At 41.5% G+C, this 13,755-nt stretch overlaps 1 protein-coding gene across 3 annotated transcripts in view; it reads right to left on the minus strand.

The window, feature by feature from the left end:
- Positions 1-13,755, minus strand: part of Tmod3 (tropomodulin 3) — a 51,703-nt gene that overhangs the window by 20,404 nt on the left and 17,544 nt on the right. For all 3 annotated transcript variants that reach the window (XM_090358402.1, XM_090358404.1, XM_090358403.1), the window contains exons 2-3: positions 6,915-7,106; positions 4,131-4,287 (exon numbers count right to left, since the gene is read on the minus strand). In XM_090358402.1, the coding sequence (XP_090214528.1) occupies positions 4,131-4,287; positions 6,915-7,040 (283 nt within the window). In that variant the 5' untranslated portion in view covers positions 7,041-7,106. The remainder of the gene's footprint in view (positions 1-4,130; positions 4,288-6,914; positions 7,107-13,755) is intronic.

A 13,755-nucleotide genomic window follows, 5' to 3' on the forward strand; every position in this document is an offset into this window, starting at 1 on the left:
CAGAACAAAATGTTCCCCCAAATGCACCTATAACAGGTCACTTAATTAGGATTCATTCCTCCTCAGATGTTGACATACACTCCAAATCTATAAGATCTGTGATTATGCCCTTGCCATAAAGGAAATGGGAATCAAAACAACACCGAGATACCATCTCACTCCAGTTAGACTGGCCAACATTGTGAATTTGAACAAATAAATGTTGGCAGGGATGTGGGGAAAAAGGAGTCCTATTACAATGTTGGTGGGAATATAAAACTAGTACAACTACCATGGACAGTCATCTAGAGGTTCCTCTAAAAAAACCCATAGGGGCCGGGAGTTTGGCCTAGTGGTAGAGTGCTTGCCTAGCATGCACAAAGCTCTGGGTTTGATTCCGCAGCATTACATACATAGAAAAAGCCAGAAGCGATGCTATGGCTCAAGTGGTAAAGCTCTAGACTTAAGAAAGCCCAAGGACAGTGTTCATGCCCTGAGTTCATGCCCTGGGACGAAAGAAAGAGAGAAAGAGAGAGGGGGGGGGAAGAAAGAAAGAAAGAAAAAAAGAAAGAAAGAAAGAAAGAAAAGGAAAGGAAAGACAGACAGACAGACAGACAGACAGACAGACAGACCGACAGACCTTCCCTAAGACTCAGTCATACCACTCCTGGGCATCTACACAGATCACCAGCCAGGATGTGTAAAGACACTTGTATATCCATATTTATTTCTGCACTATTCACAATAGGCAAGTTATGAAAACAGCCCAGATATCCTACACTAAATGAGTGAATCCAAAAATAAGTGGGACCTATACACAATAGATTTCTTTTTTCTTTTGGTTGCTTGTGGGGCTTGAACTCTGGGCCTGGGCCCTGTCCTTGAGCTCTACCACTTTGAGCCACAGTGCAATTTCTGATTTTCTGGTGGTTAACTGGAAATACACATCTCACTGACTTCCACATCTAGGCTGGCTTTGAACTGTGATCCTCAGATCTCAGTTTCCTGGCACAACAGAATTTTTTTTGGGGGGGGAGGGGCCAGTCCTGGGCTTGAGCTCAGGGTCTGAGCACTGTCCAAAACAAAAATGTGCTCATCCCAGGTGCTGGTGAGTCTGTAATCCTAGCTACTCTGGAGGCTGAAATCTGAGGGTCAAAATTTGAAAACAGCTGGATAGGAGAGTTTCTAAGATTCTTATCTCCAATTAACTGCCAGAAAACTAGAAGTGGCACTGTGGCTCAAAGTAGTAGACCAGTAAGTAGCCTTGAGTACAAAAGCTCAGGCATATTGCCCAGGCGCTGAGTTCAAGTCCCACAACAAACAAAAGAAAAAGAAGAGAAAGAATGGAAGGAAGGAAGGAAGGAAGGAAGGAAGGAAGGAAGGAAGGAAGGAAGGAAGGAAGGAAGGACTGTAAGGACAGTGTGGTGATTTATATATAAAGTCATCTATAGAGGTCACTGTGTAATTTCAGCATGTAACTTGGAAGGTGTTAAGGAAACTGACATTATCATATTACTTGGTAAAGCAAGCTTATATTGCCATTGGATACTGAACTTTTGAGCCTAGTCATCTGCAAATAAAAGCCATTTAGGGGGCCGGGAGTTTGGCCTAATGGTAGAGTGCTTGCCTAGCACGCACAAAGACCAGGGTTCAATTCCTCGGACCCACATACATAGAAAAAAAGCCAGAAGTGGTGCTGAGGCTCAAGTGGTAGAGCTCTAGCCTTGAGAAAGTCCAAGAACAGTGTTCAGGCCCTGAGTCCAAGCCCCAACGGGCCAAAAAAAAAAAAAAAAGCCATTTAGTTTATACATCCATGTCCATGTATACTAAGAGTGAAATGTTTTTGCTTCTCAATAGAGAAGTACTTACAAAGTAGAGAAGATTTACGAAGTATTTCATGAAGAATCTGGAGAGCTATACTGTGCAACAAAACCTTCAATTGGAAAGTCTACCTCCTGTCAAGTAATCCAGTAAATAACAAAAATCGTGTACTCAACCAGGGTGCTTGGGGCAGATGGTAATTGGACAGGATCCTCAAATGACGCGGCTACTGAGTTTTTGGAGCCAAGGAGAGAATTCGTGTTAGCTTGTATGGGGGAAGGTGTGTTACTAAGATATATAACCTTAGGCCAGTGCCAGTGGCTCAAACCTATAACTAGCCACTTACAATGCTGAGACCTAGAGAACTGAGATTTGAAGCCAGCCAGAAAACTCTGCAAGACTCCATGTAGTCCAGGCTGGCCTCAAACTCTCATTTTCTATGCCTGGATTCTCTTTCCTATCTTCTTACTTTCCAAAATTTTCCTTTATTTTCTATTCTATTTCCTCTAATTCCTCAAGATATTTTTCCTATAACAACTGAAGATTGTGTAAGAAGAGCCTATTATATTAGGAAGCTTCTTGGGTCAGGTTGGGATCAATGAAGATTTTTACATCGCTTATTTTCTCTTCTTGTCCTCAAATTCTGTACACTTTTTCTAATGACATCTCTCTGTTTCTACTGGTATTCTTTCCAAACTATACCCTTGGAACACTCAGTAGTAAAAGACAGTTGACTAATCTTTTTCCTCAAACAGTTGTTCTATGTAAGCAAAACTGACGTTTCAGTAACACACAGATATTTATTACAGATACAAATACCTTCTATGCTATTTTTGTGACTCACCACACTTTACAACTCTATGTTGCCTCTCAAAAACTGTTTTGATCCCATCTCTAGCAGTACTGTGATGGTTAATTTTATGTGTCAACTTGGTGAATGATATTCAGATATTTATTAAATACTACTCTGGATGTTTCTCCTAAGGTCTTTATTGGATGGGATTAACATTTAAACTTCTGGGGGGAAAGGTTACTCTATAATATGGATGGGCTTTATCTGATGAGTGGACAGCCTTAACAAAAGACTAACCTCTGACCCTTTTCAGTAGGAAATTCTATCATCATTTGAAGATAGATCTCTCTCTCTCCTCCCCCCACTTTTCTCTTTCCTTCTCTTACTCCCTAGGAGTACAGAGAATGGGGCGAAGAAAACAGATAACTGTGAAAAAGCCAGACACAGGCCTTATGAATAACTTCCTCAAAATCCACTCACTAGTCCTTGATGATAGAAGCTGGAAAGTTAAAATGAAGTTTGTAGTTTAATTTGCTTGAAACCACTCAATAGTTTTGACATAGTTGGCTTGACACATAAGAATTCCTTCCCAAATAAACGTCAAAGTCTTACTAGGACAAAGCACTGAAGTCTAAGCCTTTCCTCCTACCTGGAGCATGACAGGTTCAAGTGAAGCTGGACTTCACCTGTGCTAGGCTACCATCTTGTTCCAAGCATTCTCTATCTATACCATATCCCAACTAAGAGTGCAGATAGAACTGAACTTCATAAAGAGAACTTTTAAGAACCTAGCTGTACTCAGTCTCCAGTGAAGATAAACGTAAGACTGGAAACTGCAATGGGAGGGAGTTGGACTAAAAAAAAATAAATTCCTAAGCCAGGCACAGTGGCTCACGCCTGTAATCCTAGCTACTTAGGAGGCTAAGATCTGAGGATCATGGTTCAAAAGCCTAGGCACTAAAAAAACATGAGTGCTCTTAACTCTAATCAATCACTAAAAAAGAGGAAATGGGGCTGTGGCTCAAGGTGAATTCAAGGTCCATGACATATTAAAAAAAAAAAAATTCCTGAAAGTAATGATAATGAAGCATTAGCAATCATAATCATGAATCATTAGGAAGATACTTTTTTAAAAGCATCTAAGAAAATATGGTATTAAGTAATTTTATAACATTCTGTGGAGAAGATAGGAGGAGTTAGGACAGAGCACTGATTTAGTCATATGCACTCTGGAATATACTAGGTGGATTTAAAATTCTTACCCTTAGATTTCTGACATTGAGAACTAGGAGTGTTCAACAAAACCATTATGTAATAAAACTTCACTAATGAGTGATCAAGGAAAGAACTTATTGGCCAAGTTGATAAAAATGTTTAAGTAAACCATCCAAACAACCTAGTAAAATTTTAAGTCAACATTATCCTGACTTTCATGGCAACCAATGACGTACCTCTACAACCGGACTTTTCTCCACACCCATCTGTAAGAAGAAAACCTAATGTAATCAAACAAGAGCCTTCAAAGGCCCAGGCTGACCTTTCTTTTCTCCCGTATAGGGCACATAGTCTTCCCGGTCCTTCTGCTCCAGGGCTTCCTTCTCCAGATATGAAAGCAGATGTTCTCGATCAAATGGCCCGGTGGCTGACTTCGATGTCTGGTTCTTCTGGCGGAAACCCGCAGGCAGAAGGGCGTTCTGTCAAGAGAGTGGGCAGGCCATTGGGACCACCAAGCATGGCAGTGCCAGTGTTCCCAGAGATTTCCCATTCGAGAGAATCTTACTTAAGACCAAACACTTCACTGCAGGATTTTGGCACAATAATGCAAACATGCTTCAAACAAATTAGCCTTCATGCCAAGCATGGTGGCTCACACCTGCAATCCTAGCTATTCAGAAGGCTGAGATCTGAAGATCACAGTTCAAAGCTAGCCTGGGCACTGAAGACCATGAGACTCTTATCTCCAATTAACCACTAGAAAACCAGAAGTGGCACTGAGGCTCAAGGGGTAGGGGGGTAGCATTGAGCTAAAGAGCTCAGGGACAGCGCCAAGTCCAAGTCCAAGCACCACAACAGATATATATGTATACACACAAAGGAGCCTTCATAAAAAATTAGTTAGAATATACTTACATTATTATTAAAAGTTTCCTAGGTTTTTTTCCAGAAAAAATTCTATACCACTTGTTTTTTAAATACTTTTAAAATTCTACACCATTTTCTTTTTAAATGTTATAAACATAGTTTTGTGTTTCATTATATAGTAAGGTTGGCTGAGAACTCACATTTGGGGCCAGGAGTTTGGCCTAGTGATAGAGTTCTTGCCTAGTATGCACAAAGACCCAGGTTTGATTCCTCGGTACCACATACATAGAAAAGAGCTAGAAGTTGTGCTGAGGCTCAAGTGGTAGAGCCTTGAGAAAGTCCAAGGACAGTGCTCAGGCCCTGAGTTCAAGCCTAAGACTGGCAAAAAAAAAAAAGCCCATTAATGTGAAAGGGAAAATGCACATTATGATCAGAAGATTTATGTACCTGCAGAAACTGTTCACTGCTGGAGTATGTCTCAATGCACACTAAGACACTCACAAGACTCACCTCCCTGGGATTTCATGTGACCTACCTCTGAAGGCATGGACAAGGAGGAGGATGCGTGATCCTCTTCACTGTTTCATCTGTCATGTCACTTCATTCACCCTCCTCATACGGACATTTTTCCTCCCTTGTGTACTTCCTTTTACCAACAGGTCTTTATAGATTGGTTCCCTTTTCCCAGCAAGTTATATCCACTCTATTTTGCTATTGTTTAACTGTTTGAACTCAGAACCTGGCACTTGACAGGCAGATGCTCTACCACTGCATCATGCTACTAGTTCTTTCTCTTTTTTGGTGACACAGTCCTCATTGCTGAACTCAGGACATGGGCACTGTCCCTGAGCTTTTTTGTTCAAGGCTAGCACTCTTCTACTTGGGCCATAGCACCATTTTTGGCTTCTTGCTGGTTAATTGGAATCTCAAAGACTGTCTTGCCTGAGCTACTTTGAACTGTGATTTTTAGATCTTCACATCTTAGCCTCTTGAGTTATAAGGATTATAGGTGTGAGCCACTGGTACCAGGCTTTCAGTCCTTATTGTTTTACTTTCAGGTTAGATCTTTTGTTTTTGCCTAGGACTACAAACTTCCTATTATCTCCTGCCTCATTGGCATCTCAGGCCTAAGCTACTACACTTACTTGATAAGCTGACATGGGAATCTCACTAAATTTTTGCCTAGCTGCCCTTGAACCATGATCCTTCTAATCTCTGCTTCTCAAGTCACTGAGTTACTGGTCTAAGCCATAGAATTTGACCCTTTGCTAGTCAATTTTTTTTTCCAGAACAAAATAAACTCCCTATCCTCATTGTCATGGAGCTTAGACCCCATAAAATTGTCTTCCATACTGTTTGAGAATAATTTTTTTTTTGTCGGCTGCGCCTGGGCGTTAAGGCTACTGCCATACCCCTGGGCCTGGGCACTGATCCTGAGCTCTTCAGCTCAAGGCTACCACCCTTGAGCCACAGCCCCACTTCCTGTTTTCTAGTGGCTAACTAGAGATAAGAGTCTCAAGGTCTTTAGTGCCTGGGCTGGTCTGGAACTGCGATCCTAAGATCTCAGCCTCCTGAGATCTAGGATTACAGGCATGAGGCATCACGCCCAGCTCAATTTTAGGACTATAACTCCCCACTTCTAAGGGATTTTCCTGACCTCATTATAATGCTTATAGCTTGTAATATTTGTCATTCTTTTAATATATCATCTGATCAAAGTCTCTCGTCATCCTCAGCAACAGAGGAAAAGTAAAAGGATCACGGTTTAGAACAGTCTCAGCAAGAAGTGAGATGCTACCTTGAAAATACTGTGGCTCAGGTGGTAGAGTGCTTGTAGCAAGCAGGAGGCCCCCAGTTCAAAATCCAGTACCACTCTGAAGAAACAGAGATTAGCCTACCTCAAAGAGTTAGTTGACTGCTATACCCTTATTTAACTAAAAACAATATTCCCAGTACAGACAGAAAAGTTTTCTTAAAGGGGGGAGGGGGAAGAAATCAGGAGATGTTTGAGTATAAAGATGTATAGAATAGTGGTGTCATAAAGACACCATGGTTGGGAGGATCATGGTTCAAGGCCAGCTAGATAAAAAAGATAGTATGATTTCCTTCTCACTTAATAATGAATGTAGTAGTTTGGGCCTGGGATGCCAGTGAGGCAGGAGACAAAAGCACTCTCAGCTACTCAGGGAGGTCAAGATCTAAGGACCAAGGTCTGAAGCCAGCCCAGACTTGTACCTACCTCAGGGTCAAGATCATCCAGAACAGTCTCCAGTTGTTTCAGCTCCATTTCTGACAGGTTCCCAAGAATCTCATCTTCATCCAGGTCCTTGTATTTTTCTAAGTCCTTCCGAAATGGGAGGGCCATGATTTGCTGTATACAAGTCACCTGCTGTGCAGGACAGACAGAAGTGGTTTCTATAATTTCTTAAGGCTGTAGAAAAAAGGAACAAAAACATGTAAATATTATTTACCTTATCTACTTGCACTTATTATAATAGGTGAACACAAATTCCATATCATATATATAATCTCACAGTCTACTGCTATCTGTGGATTATCCAATGCCTTTACTTTTCTTTTTTTTTTTTTTTTGCCAGTCCTGGGCTTGAGCTCAGGGCCTGAGCACTGTCCTTGGACTTTGTCAAGGCTAGAGCTCTACCACTCGAGCCTCAGCACTTCCGGCTTTTTTCTATGTATGTGATACCGAGGAATCGAACCCGGATCTTCATGCATGCTAGGCAAGCACTTTAACCACTAGGCCAAACTCCCAGCCCCTGCCTTTACTTTTCTTTGCTGACAAAATAATAAACTGTGGGGAAATAAAATTCACCCCACTAAAACAGCTACATGCATCTTAGGGACATAGAAATTACAATCTAGCCTAAATTAAAATTTCCACAGGGCACTGGTGGCTCATGCCTGTTACTGGGGAGGCTGAGGTCCAATGATTGTGGTTCAAAGCCAGTCCCATGGCCACCAGAAAATCAGAAGCAGAGCTGTGGCTCAAAGTCGTAGAGTAAAAGGAACTCAAGGAAAGTGCTCAGGCCCTGAGTTTCAGAAGCCCCATGAACAACCCTACCCCTACACCCACAAAAAAAAAAAAAAAAAAAAAAAAGTATTCCTATTTATTCTACCAAAGCCCTTTACATTAGCACAGTATATTTAAGCTACATTTTATTTTATTATAAACTATCTAGAGAACTATGTGATTTTTTTTGTTGTTGTTGTTGTCGTCGTCGTCAGTCCTAGGGCTTTATTCAGGGCCTGGGTACTGTCCTTAGATACTTTTTGCCCAAGGTTAGCGCTCTACCACTTGAGCCATAGCACCACTTCTGGCTTTTTCTGTGTATGTGGTACTGAGGAATTGAACCCAGAGCTTTGTGCATGCTAGGCAAGCACTCTACAACTAAGTACGCTCCTGGCCCCTATGTGATTTATTTATTTATTTTAAATATTTTTATTGTAATTAATAAAAGGGTTACATGATATTTGCCAGATAGAGGGTGCATTAATTCACATACATTGATACCCTTTCACATGTCTTGGTCCCCATTACCCTTCCCCGCCATGTGATTTATTATAAGGGAATGCCAGCAGAGAGGCAGTAGATTCTTGCCACTAAAAGGAAGTGTTTCTGAAGGAGACCTGAAAAAAAAAAAAAAAAAAATCTGGCTGGCTGCCAATGGCATACCCGGGTTTTCATACATGCTAGGCAAGCACTCCAAACTCCTGGCCCCCCTAAGCTTCTTTTGATCAAGGCCAGCGCTCTACCACTTAAGTCACAGCTCACTTTTGGCTTTTAAAGAGTAGTTTATTGGAGAGAGACTATTCTGAGCCTCTTGAGTAGCTAGAGTTATATAGACTTGAGCAACCAGTGCCCAGCCAGTTTGCCTTTTTTAATTTCTTAGGTAAAGGGGCCTAGTATTATACCTCCTCTTGCAACTTTTATTATTTAACATCTTTTGAGTTAATTATACTTCTTTCGATTTTATTTCTACACAGAAGGCATCTAAGTCACTGGTAGTCCTTCCCTTTTCTTTCTTTCTTTCTTGGGGCTTGAACTCAGAATCTGGGCACTATCCTTGGGCTCTCTCAAGGCTAGCACTCTACCACTTGAGCTACAGCACCACTTTTCTGTATATATGGTACCAAGGAATCGAACCTAGGGCTTCATGCATGTTAGACAAGCACTCTACTACTAGGCCAAACTCCCAGCCTGCCTCTTATTTCTTTGCTGTAAAAAACAAACAACAAAAAACCTTGTTACTTACTTCCTAGCATATATGTATAAGCATTTCTGCAAGGTTCAAAGGTAGGAACAGAATTTCTGGAGAGAAGGTATGCTTACATTCAATTTTATTTGATAATGCCCAACTATTTTCAAAGGGATTCCATCAATTTACATCTCTACAAGATTCAATACAAGGGACCAGGAGTCCACTGGCCAATGACATCCTTCTCCTGAGAATAATCTATTGCCTCTTTTTATATTGTGTTCTCTCTCTTTTTGTAAGATTCCATTCATGTATTCCAGATACTAATTTTTCACACTAAGTTGAATATAAAACATTTCTTCATTTTCTTTTAATCCTACGAGATCATTCTGATATAGCAGACGGGAAAAGGTTTCTACATCCAAGACCAAGAGGCTAGCAGATCCAGAGTCTGGTGAGCACTTGCATGCTGACTCACAGCTGGTTCCCTTCAGGTGGTCCTCATTTGGTACAAGAGGCCAGGCAGGTCTCTGGAGCCTCTTTTCTACAGGCTCTATCCACATAATCACATCACCTCCCCAAGGTCCCTTCCTAAATACCATCATACTGGTGATTCCATTGCCATCTGTGAGTGGGTTTAGGGGTAGTACAAAAGTATTCAGACCAAGGCAGCATCTACTACAACCACCTTATAAAAAATAAAAAAAGAAGTCCTCACTTTAGTTGTACATAATGCAGATTAGTTTTATAGTAAGACATTTTCATACAATAAATAAATACAATAGATGCTGACTTATCCTGTTCATCAACTCTGCTATATAATATTTAAGTAATGAAATCTGTGATATTCTTGAGATAATGACAGCTGACCCACATGAGGGCACATCTGGTATAGACAGCTACTTTACTTGCTTGTTTGAGTCCAGACTGTCCTAGAACTTGCTGTGTATCTCACATGAGCTTCAAGTTTTATCCTTCTGCCTCAGCCTTACAATTGCTGAGGCAACAGGCATATATCACCATGTGTTGTCAGCATCTTTGCACACAGAAGTTTAAGAAAATGGTGGCTCTGTTTAAAAGCTCCATTGGGGCTAGGAATTTGATCTAATGGTAGCGTGCTTGCCTAGCATGCACAAAGACTTGCGTTCAATTCCTTCATACTATATACATACAAAAAAGCGAGAAGTGGTGTTGTGGCTCAAGTGGTAGAGCTCTTGAGAAAACCCAAAGACAGTGCTCAGGCCCTGAGCCCAAGCCCAGGACTGGCAAATAGATGAAAAAAGAAAAAAAAAAAAAAAAAGCTCCATGTAAGGGATACAACTCAAGTACGAGACTAGCTAAAGCAGCACTATCTTTCCTGCCTGTAACTTGCACCATCTCTATTTTTTTTTTTTTTGCCAGTCCTGGGGCTTGAACTCAGGGCCAGGGCACTGTCCTTGGACACATTTTGCTCAAGGCTAGTGCTTTGCCACTTGAGCCACAGCACCACTTCTGGCTTTTTCTGTGTATATGGTACTGAGGAATTGAACCCAAGGCTTCGTGCATGCTAGGTGAGTACTCTACCACTAGGTTACCCACCCGGACCCATCTCTAATTTTTTTTTTGGGGGGGGGTGGGGCTTGGGGCTTGAACTCTGAACCTGGGTGCTGTCTCTGCTGAGCTCTTCAGCTCAAGGCTACCGCCCTACCCCTGGGCCTGAGGGCTGTCCCTGAGCACTTCAGCTCAAAGCTACAGTCCTACCCCTAGGAGCCACAGCCCCACTTCCCAGTCTTTTCTAGTGGTTAATTGGAGATAAAAGTCTCACAGACTAAAGTGCCTGGGCTGGCTCTGAACCTTGAGCCTCAGATCTCAGCCTCCTGAGTAGCTAGGATTACAGGCATGAGCCACCGGTACCTAACTTTTTTTTCTTTTCTTGTTTTTCGTTTTTTTGCCAGTGTTGGGCTTGGGCTCAGGGCCTGAGCTTTGTCCTTGGGTTTTCTCAAGGCTAGAGCTCTACCACTTGAGCCTCAGTACCACTTCCGACTTTTTTTTCTATGAATATGGTACTGAGTGATTGCATGCTAGGCAATCACTCTACCACTAGGCCAAACTCCCAGCCCCATACCTGACTTTTTGAAGTGAGATCTACAGATCCCAAAACACAAGGAAGGAAAGAAAGTCCAACATCTGAAAGGCAGCCAGAAAAATTTGTTAAGGCCAGAGCAAAGAAGAGATTTAATCAGAAGCAGGTTAAGGAGGGAAACTTTAAAGAATAGAAGCAGCTACATCACTTCTAAAATGGTCAGCAGAGCCTAGCACGGTGGTTCACGCCTGTAATTCCAGCTACTGAGGAGGATGAGATATGAGGATCCTCGTTCCAAGCCAGCCTAGGCACTCTCAGTCAGTCAGACTCTTATAATTAATCACCAAAAACTGGAAATGGCACTGTGGCTCAAGTGGTGGGGCAGCAGTCTTGAGCCCAGGCCAAGGGGCAGGGCGGTAGTCTTGAGCTGAACAGCTTAGGGACAGCATCCACGACCAACTAAAATAAAATAAAGTAAGACAGCCAGCAGGTTACTCACACCAGTTCAGTAAGACTCTCCTGAGAGACTGTATGGCTCCCGTGTAACTACCTGCTTCCTTTTCTGGCTCAAAGCAAAGTCAACCTCCCACTCCTACCTCATCTCCTCTCCTTTTCTTCTTGGTGGAGTTGAAGCAAGGTCTGAGAGGAAGTCTCTCTGTGTATACCAAAGATGAATGCCAAAACAACCACACCCTTAGCATACCCAACTTTAAAACTCATCAAAAAGAAATGATATCACACAAGTCTCTCACAGTAATCAAGTTACAAAGCTCTATCTCTGATGGTTAACACAGAGAGCCTCTGCCAGTCATCGAATGGACAAAATCAAATACATTATGAGGTGACTTGTACAAAAAGCTTATCAGTTCAATCGTCAATCAAACTGCTGAACCCATTCCAAGTCCATAAAGAAGAGCTTGATTTAAGGATTTTTTTTTCTCCCTCCAAAGGAACAATAGTTATGACTCACTCTTCCTCTTGCAAGAATTTTCTTAATCCAACAAGTTATTAAGCATTCAACTATATACAAATTCTAAACTAATGCAACTCAGATTGAGGAGCAAGTTGAATTTTATGCTTGTAAACAAAAGGTAGTAATCTTTCCTCAGTTTCATTCCTTGTGAATTTCATGGGGTTCAAATTGGATTCTTCTGCTTTATTTTGGGATGAGCTCTGAATTCCAAAATATACTACCTTTCACTACACTGCTTTTCCAGCTTCAAATCAACATATCTGTGTACATTTATTAAATACTTGTCACATCTAATGTACAATTCTGGGAGAGCTGGCCTTCTAAGATTCAGAGTGAGGACAAAGCACTTCTTATTCTCTTTTCCAACTTTATTGAGGTAAAACGTTTTTGTTTGTTTTTGCCAGTCCTGGAGCTTGAACTCAGGGCCTGAGAACTGTCCTTGGGCTTTCTCAAGGCTAGAACTATACCACTTGAGCCACAGCACCACTTCCAGCTTTTTCTATATATGTGGTACTGAGGAAGTGAACCCGGGTCTTCGTGCATGCTGGGTAAGCATTCTACCACTAGGCCACACTTCCAGCCCCCCAACTTTATAAATGTCTTTCAAAGCAGAGTTTGAGATATCACAGTCTCAAATAAGACCTAAAGTTCCATGGATGCACAAACTTAAGGGTTTTCCTTTTTTTCTTGATATACTAACTGCTGATGTCTCTGAATTTACAACAGTGGTGATCAGCAAGTTTGGGCTAACAACAAAAAGAAACTTGATTCTCTCCTGGGCCCTGTCCTGCTCCTATATGCTTAAAGCATATTGCACTGGAAGGAGGCCATTAATAAGATGCTTCTTTTCTTTCTCCACTTCCTGCTCTTATCATGGATCCATGATAAGATGATCTGTTGTCTGGCAACATTATACATTAACAGTAGTGTCACAATAAAATTTAAGTGTAGCCAAGCACCTGTGGTTCACATCTTTAGTCTTAGGAGGCTAAGATCTGAAGATCTAAAGATTCAAGGTTCAAGGAAACCAGGGAAGTTCATGACATTTATTTATTTATTTATTTCTGTCTGTCTGTCATGGGGTTTGAACTCAGGGCCTGAGCACTGTCCCTGAGTTCTTTTGGCTCATGGCTAGCACTCTACCACTTTGAGCCACAGTGCCACTTCTGGTTGGTTAATCAGAAAGAAGAATCTCAAGGACTTTCCTGCCCCGGCTGGCTTCAAAGTGTGATTCTCAGAGCTCAGCAGTCTGAGTAGCTAGGATTGTAAGTATAAACTACTAACACCCAAGGAGCCTCATATCTCCAATAACCACTAAAAGCCAGAAGTGGAGCTGTGGTTCAAAGGGTAGAGCACTATCCTTGAATTGAAAAAGCGTGCACACACACATACATACACATACACACACAAACACACACACACAAATTTAAAATATCTAACTACTGTGTCTATCTTAATTATATTTTTCTTTTATCTTTTATTTTTTAGCTTTTGGGAACAGATCTCTCTATACAGCTCAGCATGGCCTTACACTTTCACTCTTCTTCCTACTTCCTCTCCTCTCAGGTACTGAGATTATAGGCTTACATCTCCAAACCTGGCTTAAATAAATTTTATACACAAACTACTCAAGAAGACTTTAAAATAGGAAAATAGGTTAAGAAAGTGGAGCTGGAATTTAGGAAAGAGGTTTTGTGAAGCACATCTCATAAAGGCTTGATTTCAGGTAAAATTCTAAGGTGTCTTAAAGGAGTACCCCATCCTAGTCCTTAAATTTGGCCTACTTTTCTCCAATACATGAAATCCTTTAAGGCCAGGAGTTTGGCCTAGT

Source organism: Megascapheus bottae, chromosome 25 (assembly GCF_031878675.1).
Source record: "Megascapheus bottae isolate mThoBot1 chromosome 25, mThoBot2.hap1, whole genome shotgun sequence".
In the NCBI taxonomy this organism is placed as follows: domain Eukaryota; kingdom Metazoa; phylum Chordata; class Mammalia; order Rodentia; family Geomyidae; genus Megascapheus; species Megascapheus bottae.